This window comes from Tympanuchus pallidicinctus, unplaced genomic scaffold (genome assembly GCF_026119805.1).
Source record: "Tympanuchus pallidicinctus isolate F22 unplaced genomic scaffold, pur_lepc_1.0 scaffold14, whole genome shotgun sequence".
NCBI lineage: Eukaryota > Metazoa > Chordata > Aves > Galliformes > Phasianidae > Tympanuchus > Tympanuchus pallidicinctus.
The window spans coordinates 10,544,670-10,569,487 of NW_026294659.1; the positions used below are offsets into that span (position 1 = coordinate 10,544,670).

Below are 24,818 nucleotides of genomic sequence, written 5' to 3' on the forward strand. Positions count from 1 at the left end.
AGCAGGAGATCTGCAGAGCAAAACAACTGTACCTTGAATACCCCACATCATGTATGCGAAAGGTGCTTTATTTCAGACTAGTTCTTATATCCTACAGACTGATCATCCTATTCAGGGGTTGGAGCTCAAATGGTGAGCTCCTAGAGCGTGACTTCTCAAGGAAAAATTAATGCAGTGTGTACGCTTTGAGACTGCTCCGTGATACACACCATAGAGCAGTAAATAAGGTCAATCAGGAGATATGCTTAAGGTACACACCTGCTCTGAACCAACACACTAATGCACATTAGCATCTAGTATTACTCCCGGTGTTCTTAAAGTGGTAGTTCAGTGCTAAACAAGATTATGACCAATCTAATGAATTATAAGTATCACAGCAGGAGGTTCCCAAGCAAACAACACACTGAACTTTCTAACAAAGGACTTCCATCCTCTCCTATCTCTAATCTTGTTTGTCAAAAATACATAATTCATCAGTACAGACAAGAAAACAACAGTGAACTTTGCAGTCTGTAATACTAACATGAACTGCCATGCAAACTTGCATTTTCCAGCAGTTATTTCTTTAACAGCTATACTCAGGAATCTCTTGCAGAAAGTTTTAGTATTCCAACTTAACTTTTTTGTTGCTTCTGAGATGTTTTTCTTATTTTGCTGTCTGCATGTGATGAACTTTCCCTAGTACCAGCCTTTCATAACAGTTAAATAAGTTAATGGAAAAGCTTTGCTTAATGATGCATTGCTTCAAGCCTTGGGAGAGGAGATTGCTCCTTCAGACAGAAGGGAAAGCTTCTTATCAAATCAACTTTCAGTTCAATTAGGAGGTATCACTGAGTGACTTACAACTACTGTCCCTGCTGCCTAGACTGCCATCCTATCTCACAGCATTACACAGCTGCTTTCTGCACTGTTTGTTATGTATTGCCAAGGTTTGTGTGAAAAATCTAAGTCAGTTGGCATGCTCCACTTAATTGCTTAGTGTTCCTTCACATAGCTATGAACACAGTTGAAAACAGAAGGAAGAACTGATGGCAGAGACAGCAATTGAAAATGTGAACAAAGAGCTCCAATCATAACAGAGAAATGTCCAATATTCTCTTTGCCTGCTGTATCCTATTGAGAGTGGTACCCCTCTGCAGAGGGACTTGGAAATGGTCACAGTCCTCCCTCAGAGGGTCCAATCCACTGTAAATAGCTACCAGGGAGAAAAAGGAAAACACCAATAAGCAAGCAGAAGTTATGCATCTCACATACACTTTTCTTGCAATGCATCAAAATGCTTTTTTTTTCAAAAACTGATTTTGTCCTCTGCTTCAGTCTATTTTAAAACAAATTGAACATCTTCAGATAATGGTCCCCAGAACACCTGACCTGTTTTGTTTTGTGTTCCTTTCTAAGTAAATTGAAATTGACTTACAGATGGAGTGAGAGATACTGTAATCATACAGTACATTAAACCTTCACACAAATGAAGAGAAAGTCTTGAAGAGTAAAATCACATCTCAACACCACAATGATAGGAGTGTAAATATTTTATAAATCTACCATTTCAACAGAAATATTTTTGTTATGGCAGGTTTTCAGTCAGGAACATACGGAAACACATCAGGTTGCTTGTGAACAAGAAAGCACTAAGCATACTTCAAATGACTTTTGCTGTATGTCAAAAAAGACTTTGCCTTTCACAAAGAATTGATTAATCTCACTTTGATTGCAAAATCTATGCACTAGTAACTTATGAGTAGCATCTTCTTAAATATGACTGAGTATGACTAAGGTATGAGCAACTCCAGGTTAAAATCTGGTCTTTTGAAAAAAAGGAAAGAGGTCTTCACAGCAAAAGCAGCAACAGGGAGGCAGTTTTGAAAACACATGGAGGAAGTTAAGTGAAACCTCTAAACAGCTTCCCAAATTTGATTTAAGAAAATTTCTTAAGTTTTCCAATGCCTCTAAACAATCAGAAGATCCTGTCACTGTGCGCGTTTTGAAATCTCCACGGAACTAATTACTCCCTTACATTTCCAATCTAAGTATTCCTCAGCATCAAGCATATTCCATACAGTCTGTGGCTAAGTCTTTTCATACATATGGGCACTTCTTTTTAACCTACACCATCCACAGAAATGTCAAAGACTGCAGCAGTTTTGTACATAAAACAGAACCTGCTGTTCAATAAATCCTCCTGTTGCTGTTCCTTGTCCTATTATATAGGACAAGTTTTACATATCCCTGTAAAAAGTCTCTGCCTACCCCTCTCATAGGCCCCCTTTAATTACTGGAAGGCCATAATGAGGTCGCTCAGGAGCCTTCTTTTCTCCAAACTGAACAAGCCCAGCTCTGCCTGTCTTCAAAGGAGAGGTGCTCCAGCCCTCTGATCATCTTCAAGGTCCCCTCTGAATCCGCTCTAACAGCTCCGCATCTTTTTGTGTTGGGGGGCCCTAAGCCTAGATGCAGTAACTCAGCACAGAGGAGCAGGATCACACCCTCTCCATGCTGGCAACCCCTCTTTTGATGCAGCCTAGAAAACAGCTGGTTTTCTGGGCTGCAAGCATGCACTATGTGCTAATGCATAATTTTTCATCTGTCAGTACCTCCAAGTCCTTCTTCACAAGTCTTCTCTCAATTCATTCATCACTCAGCCTGCATTTCTGTTTGGGATTATTCCAACCCAAGTACAACACTTTGCATTTGGCCTTGCTGATCTTCACCAGGTTCACAGTTCCACCTCTCCAGCCTGTCCAGGTCCCTCTGGATGGAATTCCCTATCTCTGTCCTCTCAACTGTACCACTTGGTGTTGCCTCCATACTTGCTGAGAGTGCAATTAATGCAATCAAACTGTGGCAGTATTCAAATGGACAGTTTGCATTCCCTTAAAAAAAGTAACTAGAAAACAGAGAGCTGAACGTTGTCCCTGCAATGTTTGTTCGTTTTGTTCGCATTTCTGCATCAGTACAACAGCTTTTTGTTTCTTCATTGATCAGCTTCTGTGTTCACTGTTCTATCAGCCAAGTCAACAACACAGCCTGAAGGACAGGGGAGCACTCTGCTGTTTTACATCAGTACACCTACCAATGCCTGCCTCCTCTACAGGCAGAACAGCTAATCTCTGTCAGCTGCTCCTGGAATAGCTCAGAAACAGTGACTTTCTGAAGAAAATTAAACCTAGAGCAGTAGGAAACCTAGTTTCCAAAGAGTGACCCATTTCAAAAATCAAAAGCTTCACTCTCCAGTCAACGGGTGACCAGGTCTTTGCAGCAGTTTAGCATGGCACGGGCAGTTTTCAATAAGATATAAAAGCATGCTGTTATATGCACTTGGGTGCAAGTCCAATGATTTACTAAAAGCATACAGATAAAAGGTAAATCTGGAGTAGTAAATAACAGCTAAAATAAACAGCTAAAACAGCTATAAAGTGACTGAAGAGAGTAACTAGTAATTTTTGTGTTTTATGTTTCAAGCCTCTGTGTGGGAGCTGGAGAAAAGCTGCTACAGCACAAGAACAGAGCACTTTGGAGCAATCTGGTGTAGAAAAAAGTAAATGGAAAACCGGTTTCTTACAACTACACGCCACTTGCTTCTGTTTGCAGGTAGAAAAGAGTGAAGCACATAAGTGAACACAACACAGCACTGCTGCTCTGCTACAAGAGAAAACATATGAAGTCTGCGCAAGCTTGCCATGATAATATTCCCATAGCAACAATGAAAAGCGAGGACATATTAAAATCTGTTACAGTAACTCTGATTCCAACTCATTAAAGAGAAGGAACCTGTAGCACTGCTTCTGCACAAAAACATGCCACTGAGGCTTTAGAAGACATGAATAGATAACAGTGGTTAATTTTCTGTAATGTTTTCACTGTGAATCAAGGTGTAAGTTAAAAATTAGCCATAACAGTGTGTTTATAATCAATTCTGTTTCATAAAACAGTGATTTTTGCTAACCACATAAACACAGTTTAAACATTTAATAATTATTCAGCAGTTTCTTATCACAACACCATCCTTAGGAAAAGATATGAGAGTCTAAAGGCCCAGGCAGCTTATGGAAATAATCAGCTCTGAGGCACCAATGGTGGGTAAGCCCCGTGGAACGAGCACACCATTTATCCACTGCATATTGTACACCTTCCTTCTACGGTGCACACCTCAGCATAGCGGTTATGCAAAAAATTAATACACCTTATATGAATAAGTAGGGGAAATTAAAAGCCACATTAAATAAAAAAGGAAGGATGATCTTACTGGGCTTTCCAACCTTAATGATCGTATGATTCTATATGTTTTGTGACATATCTTGATTAATTTGTTTGCAACACAAGAGATGCTGTTTGGATCTGTGGACATGCATACTCATTATGCACTACTGGGACTAACAGGTCATTAGCAGAAGAACTACCACACTGCATACCCTCCAACATGCCCAGCCCAAATAGCAGCTGTTTCATATGTCAAAGGTACAGAAGAAAAACTAAAATAATCCGTCACACATAAGGCAATTTAATTGGGCCCGTGCATCTCAGAACAAAATGCACAGGCAAGATTCATCCCGGGCATGCACAGCACTCTTCCAGCAGGATTAGGCTAAAAAGCAGATTGCCACTGAGTGCAACAAAGCTCCCAGGCCTGCTGCTGCTTTCTACAAGCTGCTGGTCTCACCTCCATCACACCTGTGCTGAGAGGGACTAGAGACTGGGGAAATGACCCAGCTGCTTTCTGACATCGTTCCTTTATGCTTTTACTTGCTCTAAACAGAAGACATCCTAACACATCAGTCATTTGCGACCGAGGGCCTCTACGTGACATCCCTAGACTCAACCTAGAAGCAACAGAGCGCGTACCCCTCATCTGTCCCAAACTTCCAGGGGTAGGAACGACGTCGGTTTGGAGGATATTCGGGCAGAACATAAGTCTCACAACGCGTCACAGCCCGAATTACGGACACTTTACGCTTAAAGACTCGTAAGCTGAGACACCAGCGCTGCCTCCCCCAAGCTGTCCCCGGCAGCGCCCAGCTCCTGGGGCGAGGACCCCCGCAAGGCACCATCCCGGAGACGCCGGACCCACCTGATATGCCGCCCCCGACCACGACCACGTCGCACTTCTGTGCCATGGCGCTGCCTCCCACCCTGTCTCGGCGACGGCTCCGGACCGGCTCCGGTGGGCGGGCAACACAGCCCCGCCCAGCCGCCGGGCACCGCCTCTCGTCGCCCCGGCTGTGCGGGAGCCCGCCTGGGGAGGCGGCAGGGGTGAGGCCGGTGCAGGGGGTCACGGCACCTCGTTCTCGCCTACCTCCCGCAGGGTTGAGCCCCTATGTGAAAGGAGAGAAATAGACTGGCTTTTCTAGAAACAAGTGTCAACGCCTTCACCTTCGGTCTTTAGGCTGGTTCCATACAAACCCAGCACGGTTTTCCATCTCTTGGATTTCTACTTCACTATAAGTGAGGCTCCAGGAGTCTGGAGATGGTACATGTGTGCTAACGTGTTTTCTCAGACCTAGACTGTGGGATCCCATCTCTGGAAGTGCTCAAATACGGGGCTTTGAGCAGCCTGAGGTGGTGCGGGGCAGCCCTGCCCACGGCTGGGGGTTTGAAATAAATGATCTTTAATGTCCCTTTCATCCTAAGCCTAAGTTCTGTGTCTCTATCCATACAGCTTATATCTAGTAGCTATGTTAGTCATACCTGACCTTCCCCAAGCAGATAGCTCAAGGCAAAAGGGATACAGCTCCAAGAACATTCTGAACCAAGGCACTTGTTAGTCTATGCCCTTCTCTGCTTCCTGGAGCCATACATTGGAAGAAACAGCCTGGATAGAATTCTCTCTTCCATAATAACTCAAATGATAGTTTCTGGTGTGCAGAGACAGGGAGAAGCTGTGACAGGAGTCACAAATATTGACTACAGCAGGTGCAATCTTGTCTTTTCAAGGAGAATGGAAGGGAGGAAAATGTAGGAGGAGTAAAGATGGGTCTAGATCAACTGCCTGCAATGTTTATCACTTTGGACTCATCTCTTTTTTCTTGTTGCCTCTGTGTTTATTGTTTGACGTAGTGCTTTGGGATGGCTGAGGATTGAACTGGGACTTAATGTTGCTAGAGGCAATGGAAAACAAGCATGTATGTGTTTCAGAGAGATGCTGGGAGATGATTGCTGCTGATCACCAGATCTGCAGAGTTGTGTCGCCTCCACATAGCCTATGGAAGGCCTTGGGAGTTTTCCATTCTTGGTCAGTTGTCTCTGAGATTTTCCATCATTGTGGATGTGGATAGCAGTAACCGTAGAATCATAGAACATCCTCCATTATAAGAGACCTGTAAGGATTACCAAGTCCTACTCCTGACTTCATACAGGACTGTCTAAAAATCAGACCATGTGTCTGAGAGCATTGTCCAGACAAGGACATCTGCCTCATTAAAAGCATCATAAATATCTCTCTCTGAAAACAGTTTTTCTGAGTGTTACCAGCCCTGCCTGAAACAGTTCCACCTGACTGATTACTTACAAGGAGAAGTTACTTATTTTTGAGGAAAGTAGTTAACACTGAGGAGATAAATAGGTAAGCAACTTGAATTAAAAAAAAAAGTTATTGGGAGGCTGCTGAGGCTGAATTAACAGAAGGTGCAATTTTTGCAATTCTTGTCAGAAATACATGTTCTTAATCCAATTATAAGAGAATCTGACTCATTCAAGCAGATTAAATCAAACTCCAAGACCTCTTCATAGTGAGGGACACACGATTATTAAATGGCTGCCAGAAATAACAATTGTAAATATTTTTTTTCAAGTCCCATGTGAAATACTGAATGCGGAAGAAAGCTGTTCCAAAAGCAGAAGAAAGTCATTTTGTTTGGGCAGTTATCACAGATAGCTATGGTTACAGATGGTAATCATCCACCTTACTTATGTTTGAGATTATCCTGGTCCCTGTCTTCCTCCTGGTGACCTAAGGAATGATCAATTTTTTTAAAATATGAGTGAAATAAAGAAGGTTGTAGGCTGTATTGTCTGCATTGGATGACTAGAAGGTCATTTGAATCATTTGAAGGTCCGCAGGAGTGTTTGAAGGCAAGAAACCCTCAAAGAGCTGTTGAGGTGCAATTAAGTGAACATCTGGGTCATTAAGTCTGGTTTCCTGACACTGAGAACACATAATCCTTCTGGTGAATAAATCTAGCTCTATCTAGAGCTAGCCAATCTCTCCTAAAGCCAGATGGGTTGTTTTTCCTCCTCTCTCTTGCAATAAATCCATTTCAAAGTTTTTCGTCTCAGGTTCTTCTGCTTCAAAAATGTTTACACAATGGTGCATTTAAACAGAGATCATATTCCCCCTTCTGCTTTCCTATTCACAAGGTTAACACTAATCAATCCCTTTAGCATCCACCTGTGCAAGGAGGCACATTTACTGATCCTAATAGGTCCTTTCCACACCTGTCTTAGTAAAAGTGTGTTTATCTGCAATGTGTAGAAGTAATCCTAACAAAGCCGCTTTGATGGAAAAAAGATTTGCTTATGCCTGGAAACATCTAATTATATTAGGATTCTGTTTCTGTTTTATAATGGTCTCATTACTTCTCACATCCCATGTGGTTCCATCTAATTTAGCGGACAAAAGACTTTCCTACCCAGATTTTGGTACATTATCCTTTGAATGCACATTGTTGCAAGCAAAGCAAATTTCTGAGAAAACAGAGCAACTGAGAGCCTCCACATTTTATCAGCTTGGAAGGGAACTCACCTGAGACCTGTACAAGTGTATTGTTTCCATAAATTTTCTTAGACACTTAGACACTGTGGTAATAAGATAGCATAAATAGCTATACTGTCTGGCAGAAAATGTACTGACAGGTGTGGACTATCTTTTGAGAAATTACTGGAAAGTTGATGGAGTAGGGGTCAAAGCCAAAGATCTCCAAACTTATGAAGACTAAGGGGTAGAATTCAGGCTCGTGATTCATGATTGTCTGGCCAGTGGTTGGTAAAAACACTGCACAGCATTCTAAATTGCACATCTTCTCAGCTTCTGCTCCTTATATAGCAGTGCTTTTAATGAGCAGGCTTTCTGTTGTTTATGTTACTGTCTCTCGTCATCATATTCAGCTGGAATGTATCCACTTAGGAAAAGATGGTTTTCACTGCTGAAATTTCCTACTGGTATGTAATACACACTGACATCGACTTTAATCAAAGTGGCAGAGTGGATTCCTCCATTAGCAGCAAGCTGTTTTAGCACCTGCATCACCAAGGTGCTTCAGCAAGAGCTATATGATCAGAACCAAGAATCCTGTGTCCAGACACCAACTCTCACTGCATTAGGTCCATATCAGCAAGCCTTGGACACTCATGCTGTCTCCCACCCTTCCCTATCAGCGCCACCATCCCTTACTGCTTAAGAAGGCAGCCCAAGCACACAGGCTAGAATGGCACAGCTCCCAGACCTTCATAACTATAGTTGGGATACAAAAACTACTAGATTTTAGTCTGTCTGAATGTCAGATGGTCAGGCTCAGGAGCACAGTTTCAAAGTCTAGAAACAACCTTAAGGAGTCACAGTCACATGTGGAAAATGTAAGCAAAGAGAAAGATGACAGATTGGAAAAGGCACCTGGTGAATTTGATGTTTGTGCTTCATTATTTCTGATGGAGAATTCTTTGAAGGCAAATTGGACACTACCTGTTACCTTTATTCTGTAGCCACATCATGCAGCTCTTCCAATTAGCATTTTAGTTCCTGTTGAATATTGACATTACAGAAGATAGGCATACAGTTTTACATAATTTCAATTTCTCTGAAACAATTGGTGCATAAACTGTGAAAGCATATGTCAGTGCTTTTGAAATACAGTGCAATTAAATGAGCATAGGCTTCATGGCTGGCTTTCCAATAAATCAAAACTCCTGCAAGGAGTTCAGGAGGTTGTCTAATCAATTCCTTTGCCCTAAAGCAACATCAACCAAGATCAAAATGTATCTTGATTAACCTAAGAGCCTAAATGTTACCAGCCAAGATTTTGAATCCAGCATAAAACAGCCTGACATTAATTAAGAACTAATAAGCAAAACCTGGATATTTTATCAGTCAAATTCCTTTCCAAGTAGGACTGATTATTAAATCTAAAACCTACAAGATTAAGCCCACTAGTAAACTTGTTGTGTAAATACAAACATGCTTCCCTTGAGCACAAAGAGCTGTAGTGCAAGACCAGAACAAGGGTCTGAGTAGCAAGACTGTAGAATTGTAGAATGCCTTGAGTTGGAATGGATCTCAAAGTTCATCTAGTTCCAACCCCCTGCCATAGGCAGAGTTACCACCCCCTGAAGATGGCAAGGATGGTCACTGCCTTGGACCTGGACCACAGAGGCTCCCCAGGGTTTTGGTCGGGCAGAATCTGGTAGCCAGGGTCTGTCCACCAGGAACAGGACTCTAGGGATTCCAGGGCAGCCTCATTCCCTGGCTTCTCCCTTGGGACAAGCCAAGTCTGGGCCAGGACATGAGCCTATGGATAGGTCCAGCTGGACAGGGGCCATGACATAGGGCAGACAGAGCTCAGAGAATATAAGGAAATAAAATACTTTATCCATTATGCTATATTCTCATTGTCTAGTTATGTCTTCTCCCCAGTGTGTCTTTTAATGCCTAATTCCCTAGCAGTTAGCAGCAGTGAAATAATCCATATCACTATTATAAGTCATGTTCTTCTTCTGAAAAATAAAAACAAAAAGAAAAGCAACCATATATATATGGCTCCTGAAAAAGAGGTTCTGAGTTCAGGATGGATTGACTCCCTGTACTTCTGCAAAGGCTCTGTGTCCTGGTCACCTTCCCTGCCTTTTATTGGTATCCATCCATGTCCTGAGGCAAAGCTGATATATCTTCTTGAAGAGGAACAGAGAGCCCTTTTGTACAGAAAGGCCTTGCTAATTAGTAAAATCATAGCAAGGATGTTACACACCCATAGAAAAGTCAGTCAGCTGTCTGATATACTGGAATCTAGTTTTTATCCTATAATTGCCCTTTGCACTAAGTATTTTCTAAACAATCAAAATGGAAGTACTGTAAAGTGTGGACCTTAAACCAAATATTTCTATGCTAAACCCCGTGGGATCAGGCTTGATCCTGTTCCTTGAGGTTTTGGGTAGAGTTTCCATGCTCATGTTATTTTTCTTTCTTTCTTTATATTTCTTTCTTTCTTATTTTTCTTTGTAATTTTTCTTCTCAAGCCTAGGCTTTCTCCAAATTTTTCAGCTGCCTTATAAATCCCCAAGTACAGTTCTTCATCAGTTTTTCCATATATAATTCTTTGAACACATTTTAACACATAAATGACAGACCTCTTCCAGAGAACAAAAAATACATATGTATGCCCTTGTTGACTCTACGGTAGTCTAAAATCAGTAGAAACTAGATGTAATACTGTTGGGCTTTTTGAGATGTCTTCCTTTGTTTGGTTAGGTTTTTGGGTTTTTTTGTCTAAAACAATAATTTTCAGATGCAAATATTTCTTTCGTCTCATCTGTCTCATCTCACATTTGCCATGATCTGTATTTTGGTTTCATGGAATAGCTAGCATGTCGTTAATGTTACTGTAAATTATGTTTCAGAAAGGATAGATTTCAGAGGAGATCAAAACTGGACAGGATATTTTAAAATGGTGCTGCTTTACAGAGAGGAGAAACCAGCTGGACAATATCAGGATACCTTGTGTCATTCGCACTCCTCAGAGTAAGATGATTCATTTTCTTGTTGTTGTGACTACATTGAATAGAGTTGTCAGGGATGGAGTGCAACTTTAACTACTTTACCTAAAGACCTCACCTGATACTAGCTCTATATTCATGATCTACAATCTTGACTTACAGTATCATCTAGAATATATATCACTAAGGATGTGGTGTGAAAACAGAGTGTTTTGATTCTGGGAAGTGTGCCATGTTCAAATCCCTGACCCTACTGTCTGCATGCTTGGGAAAAGATCTGTGGTGATATTTCATCTTCTGGCAATTATCATTTAACTGCAGGTGGAATTAAAAATCAAGCCATACCTTCTGCATTTTCTGTGTTGCAATTAAAGTCTTGGTCCTGAGACACCAGACACATCTCTCTGCTTGCTTTCTTTCAGTGTGTGGTGAGCATTGCTTTCTCTCATTAGGAACGGTTGATGTCTGATGGTAATGTGGCAGGCGCCTCCTTCATAATTCATCATATGCAGGTACTTGCAGCCTCTTCCTGTGATACAGTAGAATGCTCAGCAAGGCTATTTTCATCTGCTTTGACTATTCAGTCATTCCTTTATTTTAAATGTTCTATTGGAACTCCATGCCCTAGGATCATTCTATGCACTCATTTCAGTTTCTACACTTCTTGAAATCTTCTTCCCTAATACCCATTCCATGTGTCTTATTTTGCATCGTTTTCTTCATTGCTGGCACTCTCTACTGTCTTGAATGAAACTGCTTTCTCCATTGCTGGCACTCTACTGTCCTGAATGAAATTGAACTTTCTCAGTCTTACTCCTGTTACTTGCATGTCTCTGCAGAGTAAGCATAGAGGTCAGGGAAACTGCTACATGAGTTCTGAATACAGTAACACTGATTAATTGTATTGTTTATGTTGTGCATAGAGATAGTCCAGCTGTGGGTTGGCTTGTTTACTATGTCTCTCTGCCAGTTTGGAGACGGGTCACAAAATAAGTTTGTTAAGATTTTTCTAATAGTACTGCAGTATGAGGGGCTGGTTTCTAGCCATGTGCAACTTCTGCTACATCTTTTGCTTGTATATGCTGATGATCAACTTATTTTGTGATCTTTTTTCACTGATCATTGGAGTCAGTGGAAAGATTCATGCTGGCATCTGTTTTCTGAGAGCCCATTTTGGGATCTCTATTGCTATTCTAAAACTTCTGGTTTAAAAAAAAAAAAGTTTGTTATCCCTGTATTATTTTAGATGAGAAGAATGTTAATGCACTTAAGAAGCTTGCTGAGGTTAAACATACTTATATCTAAGCCAAGTTTCTGGAATTGGTACCTGCCCAGAGATACATGGGCAGACGTACAAAAAATATCACATCTGGTAATTTTTATGGCAAACAAACACAACTTTTATGTTGTGTCAGCCTGGTGAAGCCACTGAAGCAGTTTTATCAGTCAGGTCTTAGGAATTCAGTCGTAAAAGCCCGAGTGCTGACATAAGATTCTAATAAATCAAGTATGTTTGCATACTTTCATATTTGGAGAATATGTATAGTCAATGCCAGAGAGAAATGGCCTTTTGAATATTGGCTAGTGATTTCAAATACCCTGAGCTCATTAGGATTTTATCTGGGGTTGACTGACCAAAAAACGCAGCAGAGAATAAGCAAAGTAAACACATCAGGATTAATTAACTGACATTTTCATAGGAGACTTTGGAATGGTAAACATTATAAACCACGAGCCTTGCTTAATGAAGGAATCCATTCTGACGTGAGATTCCTTGGTACTGGTACACAGGATTGGCGTCCCTTATACTTGTTACCCCCTGGTTTTTAGTGCATTACAAAAAATCACTGCCTTGACAAACAGCTGCAGGTTTTCTTCCAAAAAGGGTGCTGCACAATGTGGAGTACTACTCCTTTCCACAGCTTTTAGACTTTGTGCTCTGCAGATCTGGTCCCATGGGGAGAGGTGAGAGATCTTGTAGAAACTAACATGTAACCACTGACTTACACACCCTGCAGTCAAATTCTTAAGACCCTCTGCTTCTACCCTTGAGCTGTCTCTCAAGGAAAGCCAGCACTATTGTCATGCCCCTAGGAGATCCCTACATGTAAGAGTGCTTTCTAAGTTCAGTTCTAGTTGCAGAGCTGGGCTGGCCAGCAGTGTCTGCATTTACCCAGGCTGATCAAAGGTGGGAGATAAAACTGCAGGTTTTGGATTTCCATTGTGCTGATAGAGTACCAGAACTCCTGAAGCCAGGATGATGGCTACGTTTGTGCTATTGCAAATGATGCCCATACTGAACACATTACTACACCATGTGAGGAAATAGTAAGACAGAAATTGCAGAGAGATGCAGCACAATATTCTTTGTTATTCCCTTAACAGTCTTTCCTGCCACTCTGAATGCGAAGGAAGATGATATTCAAGTCTTTAACAATACAGAGTTCTCCAAGGCAGTTCATCTGTATCTTACATGTTTGTTTTATTTCTCTGAAGATCATGTCTAGATTTTTCTGTGTCAAGTTTTCCTTGGCAATAAACTTCCATAAAGTAAATGGTACTCATGGCTTATAAACTGGGCTCAGAATTTTTATTTGAATTTCTCATCTTGTTGCGATATGATAGTACCGCAATATCTAAACTCATAATGGTTTGCTGAGCTTGAAAGAGGTCACAGATGCATACAAAACTTTGGCTATGAACAGTGCACAGTGAAGTGCACATAAAAATTGGATGAAGGACTTCATGGTGATAGGAGGTTAAGACAACGCAACTATTGGCAGAGGTACTACAGATGTGTGAATGCTGTGACTTTTCATTGATCCAGACGTGGAATACGGTCATGACAGCTGTTTGATGTTGATTGATTTCTTCATTACATGAAGCTGCTGTTTGCTTTCTCTTAATTCTAGAAAGTGTTTGTGACAACAGCTGATGCAAAGTATCCAGAGCTCCAGATGAGTGTTGACAACAGAAGCAGGTACCGCACCTGTGGAGAGGGCATGCTTTAATAGAGTTAAGTGCAGGCCTACAATATAATTCATCTATAGGCACTCTTGCTGGCATACCAGAGATCTCCTGTGCCCAGAGTACACTCAACTGATGAATGTGGGGAGTTTTTCAAACTTGGAGACATTGGAGCCTGGTTCTGGGGTTTATATTTTAAAATGGCACTGAGCATTCAGCCACTTCTTCAGGATAATATTTCCTCAAATGGCAAAGGTTAGATAATGCAATGCCATACGCATTAAGTGCAATTTAAAAAAAAAAAAAAAAAAAAAAAAAAAAAAGGTTTCCAAAATTCATAGGTTGCTGGTCTTTATCATTTCACCAACAGGGAAATGCATCATGATCAGGGACCTATTCCAGAGATAATGGGGATGCTAGCAAGTCACCAAATAATGTCATTCCAAATTTTAAAAGAAATGACTCTTTGTACCCTGTAAATGAATTCTGAGGATCTGTTTGTCTTCAAAGCATAGTGTTCTGTGAGCCTGTGGCAAGAGATCTGCAAATGATTGTGGAGCTAATGTCTTTGCAGAATTTCCAATTAGAATTCTGTGCTAAAGAGGCATGATTGCCTACAGAAAATCTGAGAGGTGACATGGGTCTGAAGGATCAAAGCTCTGGAAATCACTAAGTGAAGAATGCCAGAGTTCTTTACCTCTGATGATAAGGAGGAGTGAAGGCAAAATATGAATGAATATTATTGTCTGTGGGCAGCTTAATGATACAGCAGAAAATGGAAATGATGTCATTAATTCCTAAGTATGGAACAACATTCTTTCTGAGATTAATTGTGTTGATTATTATTAGATATTTAAAAATGAATGCTTTTCTGTCCATACATGCCTGTGTTTCTTTGGCTGATAAGAAGTGCCTGTTTCAATTCTATCCACTGGAAACAGTGTTAGACTTCAGTGTCTCGTTGTGTAGTAATACTTGCAGCACTTTCAGCAGGTCCAGAGAAAGGCCACAAAGATGATCAGAGGGCTGGAGCCCTCCCCTGCAGGGACAGACTGAGAGAGCTGGGGCTCTTCAGCCCAAAGAAAGGAAAGCTGCAAGGAGATCTTACAGCAGCCTCCCAGTACCTGAAGGGGGCCTGCAGGAAAGCTGGGGAGGAACTTCTTATAAGGACAAATAGTGACAGGATGAGGGGAAATGGCTTTAAACTGGAAGAGAGTAGATTTAGACTATATATCAGGAAGAAATTCTTTATTGTGAGGGTGGTGAGACATTTGGTAGCCCAGTGAAGTTGTGGATGCCCCCTTCCTGGAAGCATTTGAGACCAGGCTGGACAGGGCTTTGAGCAACCTGGTCTAGAGGGAGGTGTCCCTGCCTACAGCAGGGGGTTGGAACTGGATGATCTTAAATGTCCCTCCCAACACAAACCAGCCTATGATTCTACAACTTACAGATGCAAGCTATAGCTTGAATTCCATGCATGCCACATACAACATAAGATAGTTTATTTCAAAGGAGAGCTATCACCACATGTATTCTGCAGCTAGCACTATTGTCATCTTGCTCTGCACTGGAATTTAGTCATCAGCTGCAGTTATTTTAGTTATATTTCAATGTTATTCATGTTCTACAATATGAATTCCTTTTAAATATCTGTAGCAGCATTAAATATCAGAGATGAATATTGGAAGAGCAGCAGTTCTTATTACAGGCTTAATGATTGCTAGTTATTTCTTCTTGCTAGTATTTTGATCTGTGTTCCATGTGAGACAAACTGTATTGGCACTATTTGCTTCTGGACAAGCTAGGAAAAGGTTGATTTGTCTTAGCTATATTGTGAAAAACATGTTTGTTTTCTTTCATGTGAACAGTATGATTACATTCTCTTGACTTTTTTTTTTTTTTTTTTTTTTTTTTTTTTTTTTTTTTGTCATAATGAATATGATAGACCAACTCATTTTAAAAGTGATAGAACAACTCAGTCCAAATGTATGAAGCACCAAAATGGAAAATCTGGGTGAGATTATTTTTTCTATATGAGATATTATTTTTTTCTATGTGTCTAGCTTCAGTAGTTTTGTCTGGTAATCAATAATAATTAATAAACCAGTGATCTGAAATAAACCTCAGAATACAATTAGAAGTGGTGTTCTGGTTCTGTAGTCCTATGAAGCCTCAGAGCCTGAACATATCCAATACTTAGTCCTCCGCGCAGAAAAAATCTCAATGCTGGCATTTGAAAAGGCCACGGCAATTAAATGAGATACAAAGTATTGTACTGGCTGGTGTATACTTCTCAGAAAGTTCAAAAGCTTAGTGTTTCAAGACAGTTTACTGATGAAGCAATTTTCAAGGAAGGATAATAATGTTACCCCATCTCCTTGTTTATTTATATTGTTAATATTCTAGATCTCAGTCCTTGTCCAGAATGTCTTATAGGGGGCATTTGTGCTTCCCTGCAGATTATGTAACTATGTGACTGAAGGATTTGTACTTGTTACAGAAAAGAGAAAAGATCCCCTCAATTACCCAGTTTCCATCCTGCCTCTCACTTTCCAACGAGCCTGTAAAATTAATCAGGATGATACTAAGCATCAGGCAACATCAAGCTGCTCATTGCTTTGCAGGCTGAAAGGTAACAGAATAATAAAATCACCAAGATTGGAAAAGACCTCCAAGATCATCCAAATACAACCATCTACCTACTACCAATATTCCCCCACTAAACTATGTGCCTCAGTACAACATTTAAATTTAAATTTAAATTTAAATCGAGCACCTTCAGGGATGGTGACTCCACCACCTCCTTGGGCAGCCCATTCCAGTGCCTGACCACTCTCTCAAATAAGTGTTTCCATCCAACCTGAATCTCCTGTAGCGCAACTTGAGGCCATTCCAGCTAGTCAGTCCTATTGGTAGTTACATGGGACAGGAGGCTGACCCCCACCACACCACAACCTCCCTTTAGGTTGTTGTAGAGAGCAATAAGGTCTCCCCTGAGTCCCCTCTTCTCCAGACTAAATAATCCCAGTTCCCTCAGTTGCTTCCTGTAAGACTTGTGCTACAGACTCCTCATCAGTTTTGTTGCCTTTCTCTGGACATGCTCCAGAGCCTCAACATCTTTCTTGTAGTGAGGAAGCCAAAACTGAATACAGTACTCAAGGTAAGTCATCACCAGAGCTGAGTACAAACTGAGAAAGTACAGCATGGCACACTGTTATCTAGTATGGTGGAATATTCTGCTGAGTTCAGGTGACTAAAGACTACACATCTCTCCTTCCTCAAGCTACTGATGGTCTGACCCTTTTTCACCCGTCCAAATTTATCTTTGAATTAAGAAGAGAGTATTTTATTGTTGTTTAGATTGAAAGCAAGCTGTTCTAGGATCACCAGTAAGTAAATAGATAGGAAATCAAGGAATACAGAATTCCCTCTTCAAGCTGAGGTTGGAATGGTGAGATCTGTAGAGTAGGAAAAGTATAGAACAGCTCTTTTTGAATGTTGAAGTCTATGTTTGGGTTAGGTCTAAGTGTAAAACTTAATGATACTGTGCTATAAGTCAGCAATGCTGCCCAAGAGTCCTGCCTGAACTGGAAGGTGTACTGCTGTATCAGAGGTGTACACGCAGCAAAACTCATACAGGGAAAGGTGGAGATTCCTCACATATCTTATCCTTGGCTCCTTTCCATTACTGGAGATTCCAAGGAGACTATTGGCTTGATACTGAGTGCATTTTCCTATTCTCAATGGAACCACTGTATATATCTTGCACTTTCTTGCATTGTAGTTAGAGGTCATATACCCGTTCCTCATCACTGCCTTCTTTCCTCAAAATATTTTCTCGAGGTTTGTTTTTTGAGATTTTAGGACACAGATTTCTCCAACTTTTTGCCATCCATTTCCCTGTATATTACCATGGCTAAAAAGACACAACCTCTCTGTACCTGTCTTTGAAACTAAGATATCTTATTTCTTTTCGTCTTGATAATGTGTATGAGACCAATACAATATCTCTTTATTGCTTGTCCATCACATTTAGAGAAGATTAATATTGATAATGGCTGTGTCAAGGACTGATAGAGTCATGGAGTCAGAGAATATCCCAAAATGGAAGGGACCCACAAGGATCATCAAGTCCAACTCTGAGTTCCACACAGGACCACTCAAAATTCAAACCCTATGTCTGAGAGCTCTGTCCAGATGCTCTCTGAACTCCAGCACTGGTGGCCGTGCCCACAGCCCTGTGCATCCCGTTCCCCGCCCACCGCCCTGTGGTGCAGCCCCTTTCCCTGACCCCCAGCTGCCCTCCCCTGCTGCAGCTCCATGCCGTTCCCTTGGGCCCTATCACTGTCACCAGAAATCAGAGCTTCTGGGCACTGCTTCTCTGCTCCCCTCATGAGGAGCTGCATCTGCCATGAGGCCTCCCCTCAGCTCCTCTGCTCTAGGCTGAATAAACAAAGGCACCTCACCTGCTCCTCATATGCCTTCCTTTCAGACCTTTCACCATTTTTGCAGCCCTTCTTTGGACACTCTGTAATAGTTTTATGTCCTTATAATATTATGGCACCCAAAACTGAACAAAATTTTTGTGGTGAGGCTATACCAAGGTAGAATAGACTGGTTGGAATTTTGTGACTTCAAGCCTCTGGAAATTTCTAAGCCTCCTGTCTATGTGACAGATGTTTTAAGGCCTCTGGAAAATGTAGAGTACAAATAAGAACAGAACAGAAAATGTAAGCCAGGAGAAACAGAATCAAGTCACTCTTGGAAGAAAAAAGTAGGGAAAAAAAATGTAAAAGCACATGGAGATATGTATGTTCAAGATTTTAGGTTAAACCTCTCTCAGCTCTGCAGGCATCTGCAGTGGGCTTTGAGAGTTCATGCTCACAGCTACAAGCAAATATTTTAATTCCTCTTGCCAAAGAGCAGTCAAATCAAATAGTCTGCCTTAGCCTGCACTTTAAAAAGTCAAATGTTGCCAGGTCTCTGCAGACTGCCCTATTATATAAAAAAAATAAAATAATAATAATAAAAAAATTGCAGTACATTTGCTTCATCAGAATGTTGCAGCTCTGCCGTCTTTTTATCTCACTTTTGATGGCAATTTGTGAGCGATTTTGCTTTTCTGCTTGCCAGTCAGAGAATCACTTTGACATGACTGTTCTGTGGCAGCTCCTACAAAGTGGCACACCTCCCCTGCTTTGTTCAGTGACACCTTATTTTAGCCCTCTCTCCTCAGAAGTCATGCATCATAAACTTTTCCAAGAGATGATACTGTGACAAAATTGTCGTGCTGCCCTGTTACACGTAAGGGCATGGACACAGGAGTCTAAAGGAAGCCTGAGGAGAGAGAATCTAATTCATGATCTAATTCATCATAACTAAACTCTGTAAGAGGGCTGTTATCTAAACTGTTCTGCAAGGCACACAACATCTTTTCACAACCACCTAGTGAAATTCTTTCCAGTCCATTGTCTTTTGTATAAGATTTTTTATTTCACTACAGCTGTTGGTAGTCTAATTTCTGCAGCTGCTTTTTGTGTATGTTAGTATTTTCAGCCGATTTTCTATCAACCTTCTTTTCTCTACTCACTTCTTTCAGTTCTCTCTTATAGGCTATGTTCTCATTCCCTATGTCTTTTGGAATTTCTCTCCTCGATATCAGCTGAAGTTTAGTTAATGTTGAGTAAACTGGAAGGATTGCTTCAGGCACTTCATGGTGCCTTCCAGTATCCCATTTAGATTTCTCATAACTAAGCAATAATGCTCTACTGTGACCCATCATAACTCTACAACTGTTGGAGAAGTGTTAAGAAAGCTGATTCTTCTTTCCTGTCTGCTACACCTTGCAGTTTTACCTTCTGTTTACTAGATGTTAGGAAACATTTATTTACCATGAGGTTGGTCAGCCACTAGAAAGAGCTTCCTAGAGAGGTGGTTGATGACCCACATCTGTCACTGTTCAAGAGCCATTTGGACAAAGCCCTCAGTAACATGTGTCCTCCTTTGGTTAGCCCTGAAGTGGTCAGATGGGTGGACTTGATGATCTCTGAGTGTTTGTATTATAGTCTAATCTATTCTGCATACTTTAGGAAGCACCTTCAATTTGTAGGGATTTCTTGGAATACTAATAAATTCTTCCACTGTATTTTCAGTACCTCCCACTTCATGCCATGCACAAATAAAGTATCATCTCTACTCCATTATCTTTGTCATCAGCAAAAATATGAATGGCTCTAGTTGTTATCAACTCCCACTCAGCATTTACTAGTAGCTGCTCCCTAACAGTAGTTGCTTAGTTACCTTGCAGAAATTCTTCTCGACCACTCTTTCTCACTGTTCGCAAGAATATCGTTGTTATAATCCATGAATCCAGTCAAGACACTTAGTTTGGTCTAGAAGACTGTTCATCTCTGCTTAGCAAAGACAGAGGACAATGTCAAGTCAGGTGAGTTGACTTCAAACTCAGCTATCTTGACTGGATCTATTCTGACTTCAATGGGAAGCCGGACGTGTGATTTAATCACGGATCAGAGGTGTTAGTGTCTGTGAGAAAAATCCCAGCTGTTAAGTTCTGTATAATACTTAGGATATGCTGTACTTGATATATTCTAGCCATGCTTTGGTACACAGTTTTAGAGTGCAGCAAAAAATTGCAAGAGCAATAGTTCCAGTGCAGATGTAATGGTGCAACACTGGAGTTTGTTTCTGTTGATTTCAGTAGCCCCTAACTGTAATGGGCAGTTGTCATGTGGAAAGGATAGTGAATCTTTCTAATCTTGACCTATGAGATCATCCTAAACTACTAATGCTGCTTACATTTATAATGATTGTGCTTTATCCTCAGGGGAAAAAGAAGATCAGGGAGGAAAATTAAGTAATAAGAACAGAATGAAAAGCATGCACTAGAAAAAGGATAAAATTTGTTTCCCATACAACATGATTTCCTTTTAGAACTTCTTATCACATACATGAAAAGTAGGTTTGGATTCTGGTAGGAGAGATTACAAAACTACAAATATTTGTGATGCAGATATAGTTTCAACTGATGTTTTATCTGGAAAACATCTCATGGCAAGGTTAGCCATTTTACAGCTGCTCACAACCATCAGGTTTTATTTGTTTTTCTGTTTGTTACTGAAACAAACTTTCTTCTTGCACAAGTAGAGCAAAAGACCAGGAATTCATGAGAAAGCAGCTGAAATAAGTAAGCATTAAAATAAGAAAGAAGAGCATCTCTGTATTTTGCAGAGTAGTTGAACCTATTTGGTTTAGATTTAGACTTTGCCTTGTTAATTGTGTGTGTGCCATGTGGTTTGGGTTTTTATTGTATGGTTTTGTTATGTTTTTGTTTGCTTTCAAAATGCCTTTTTTTTTTTCCCCCTTCTAGACTCCTCTTTATCTACCATGTGCTTGCAGCCAATTCTTCTACAGAAGCACCCCATTAATTCTGAGCCCAAGGTCACTCTACTAATCAAACATTTTAGTTTAGACCTGGGAAAACAAGCTAAGGATAGTTTTTGTAAACCATACCTTTCCATTAATTGCCAGGATTTCAGCAGAACATATGGCTCCTACTAATACTCCTTGGATATGTGTGTAAGGACTTCTTCACCTCACAGCTGCTGGAAGGATACCCTCAGCATAACATTGTAACGAAAAAGAAAAAACAAATTGCTGGGGAGTGTAAAAACATGATGAGCTAGATTTTAAGTTAGTGCCAGGCTCTTCTGGGAGTATGGCATGATATTAATGGCAACTTCACGTATAATAAGAAAAGTGAAAAGTAGTGATTTTGTCTTTCTGTGTTTTGCAGGTTCAAGGACCATTCCTCTTCCCTTCTGCTGTGCAAAGCTTTCCCTTGGGTGGCCACATTCTTTGTGATCTTGAGCGACCAAAAGCCCTGCTTGTGTACCTGCCTGGTACCACCTTTTCAATGTGAAATAAGCACACCTCTTACAAGCCTGTATTTGCTAGATACAAGCCCTCATATATGACTTAATTGCAGTTATTGATTCAAGTTTTTTTTTGTTGTTGTTGTTGCATTTTCACCCTCTTAGTTCTTTCCATTTTCCAGCCTGCCAGATCTCACAGGAGAAATGGGGAGAAGTGGGAATCGAAGAAGTTGGCAGTAGAAACAAACTTGACACGTTTTCCTTGTTGAGCACAAAGTTGTACAGAAGACTGCTTCTTCATGCTTTCCAGTGCACTCTACGTCTTCTTCCCAATCACACAGCCTCAGCGTCGCCATCACAATCCTGCAAATCGAATCAGACTCCAGCAGCCGTGCAGGACGTGAGCTCCACCTAAAGGCTCAGCCTCTTCAGGACGTGTGAGCCTTCGCTGTGCTCCATCTCCAGGGGAAAACGCTCGTTAATTCAGCAAAACACAGAAGCAGAATCAGTCATGGCCTTTACCTCCATTGCAGCTGAGCATGCTGCTGATCTAGCATCGTTTTGTATTTATCACTTTTTATTTTATTGCATTCTCAATAGCTGTGCAGCACAAGGTCATGCAGCAGTTTTGCCTGGCAGCTATGGTACAATTAACACATAAAAATATATTTATGAATATATAAATGTAGATTTGTGTGTGTGTGCGTCTGTCCATTTCTCTTTTATACCCAGCTGAAAGATTATAAATCACTTCCTACAAAGCTGTGATTATCAGAGTCATGGTTGCAGACTATAGTTTTTACCTCCAAGAGTCAACACTCTTACCCTTCCTGTCTTTCTGTGCACATATATACACACATATCTCTGCATCTATCAATGCAGCTAAAGAGGAAAACAAAACAAAACAAAAAACACTAGGCAGCAACAAACAAGCAATGAAACACCATGGGATAAATTCAGAAGCATGGGAATGGATTCTCCCAGTGCAGGAACTCTCCTGCACTTCAAAGGGAACTAAATATGGGAGGCAGTGGTAGCCTTAGTCCCTGGAGGAATAAAATTTGAACATACTAGAATCAATTTTAAGTCTGTGCAGTCTTGCTGGAGCAGGTCGTAAGTTTCACCTGCCAGCTTCCCATTCCCAGTTACTAAATGGGTGTTTGGACAAGCTCCATATGTGACACCATAGAGATGTGACTGATATGAGCTAGATCCCAGACTCACATTTGCTTCCATGGGTTAGAAGTGCATGGAAGGTGAGGAGAAGCAAGGCAGTGGAAAGGAATGAAAAAATTTAAATGAGCAAAATTCTGAATTCTCCTAGATTCAGAGCATCAAATGTCCCACAGATCAGCTGCCAAGGGCTGCCAGTATCCTGAGCAGGTGCACTATGGAAATGAATCCTTCTCCCTCTCCTTCTCTTGGCCTTACTATCATTTCAGCAAGGTGTAAAATTTGATGTCTTTGTTCCCTCAAGCACCTTCTGCTGTATTTCATCCTGTTGCAGTTACAGTCTGTAGAACAGAACTACTTTAAAATACTATTCCAAAGATGAGGAACAACACAGTATCTAAACAGCTTAAGAAAAATTTGTGAAAAAGCCTATAATTCTATTTGTCCACATCCTAAAGAGATCAAAGCAGAATCTGAGAAGATCTGCAGTTTCTAAAAGAAGAGACTCATGAAAAGTATAGATAAAAAAAGCAAATGCCAAAAAGCAACTCCATATGGGGTGACTCCAATCCCTTTAATACAAGCAGCAACAGAACTTTCTGCCTGCAATACTTATTTGGCTGCAGTAAGTGACCATGCAGGGCTGCATTTGACAGTCAGCTGTGGAACTTACATGGACTTCAGTGTCTGCTGTGATGTCTCACAAGAGGAGAACAGTGAATGACTCAGGCCACCTGCTTGCTGTACTGCTTACCTATGCAATCTGAGGTGAAAAAAGCTGCTTTCCAAGAGCAGTAGAGAGGGTCTAGGAAAGGTCTTTGCTCCTGCCAGCTTCTCAAGTAGTGGTAGAAGGCTGTGAGGTTGAGGAGACATTCCTGTGAAGTACATCTGCATATATATGTGAATGTAATAAAAAAATCAAAAGTTCTTAATTTTAATAGAACCAGATTCATCCTTTGTAAAGGTATGGGGCTGACCACCTTTAAGATTTTCACTTCTGCGGAAACATGTATTTTTAATTTTCAAGGACAAAAGCAGGCAGTCAGCCATTTCAATACTCACATAAATTAGTGGAGACTTGGATTTCAGACATCCCTCAGTGCTCCTCCACTGTTACAAAGGTGGGAAGTGATGCTTTCAAAGAAGAGGACTTTCCACTTCTCCTCCTGAATCTGTGTCATTCTATAGGCAGAACAAGCGTCAGCAAGAAAGAGTCCCAAGTGTTTAGAGTACAGAGCTGGGGGAGACGAATCCTAGCACATCAGATGTTGCTGACCCTTTTCTTTTATTTTCCTTTTTTTTTTTTTTCCTTTTTTTTTCCTGCAGCCTAATGGCATCTGGATTTTTCAGAAATATTTATGGCCCAAGTCAGAGGAAAAATTCCTTCCTAAGTAGACCTCAGTTTCCTGAAGGATTTAATCCCATTTCATATAAATTTAGTTTGAAACCTTTCACTATCTTTAAGCATGTAGGACTAGACACTGAAAAACAGCTCACTCACAGGAAGGAGCCCACAGGAATTGCTTTTCTTGCATCAGATCCTAAGAACTCTGAAGCAAGACCCACAGAACAGCAGAGCATTGCTGTGTTTGTACGAATCCTGATTGCAGTCTACACATTTCTACCTGATAAGGGCCACAGGGAGATGGTCAGGCTTGAGATCTCTTCTCTAGTAAAAGTGCTCCAAGCTCAGAGGGCAAACTGAAGTGTAAATAGAATTATTGGGTACATCACAAGAAAACAATTATTAAGTTTTATGATTTATATGAAGTCTTATATATATGTAGACAATGTTTTTGAATCTATGCAGCTTTAAGTACTAAAGCAGACCTACTGAAACTGGGGGCAGAATACTTACAATACGCAAGGTTGTGGGCTCTTTTACTCTGTCACATCACAAATTATTTCTGATAAATACAACAAACAGAATTACAGAATTACAGAATGGCCACGATTGGAAGGGACCTCAACACAGTGGCTTTATAAGACTTTTCCTGCAAGGAAAGGACACTAGCAAAGGTCCAGTGTTTCTCTTGTGGTCTCCATGAGTACCATCAATCCAGCTGAAATGTAACACAACCACAGCTGGGT

At 40.8% G+C, this 24,818-nt stretch overlaps 1 protein-coding gene across 1 annotated transcript in view; it reads right to left on the reverse strand.

The window, feature by feature from the left end:
- Nucleotides 1–5,289, reverse strand: part of LOC128076480 (amine oxidase [flavin-containing] B-like) — a 50,978-nt gene extending 45,689 nt beyond the window's left edge. Inside the window, exon 1 of the mRNA XM_052674204.1 lies at nucleotides 5,066–5,289. Coding sequence (XP_052530164.1) covers nucleotides 5,066–5,111 — 46 coding nt within the window. The 5' untranslated portion in view covers nucleotides 5,112–5,289. The remainder of the gene's footprint in view (nucleotides 1–5,065) is intronic.
- Between the last annotated feature and the right edge of the window lie 19,529 nt (nucleotides 5,290–24,818).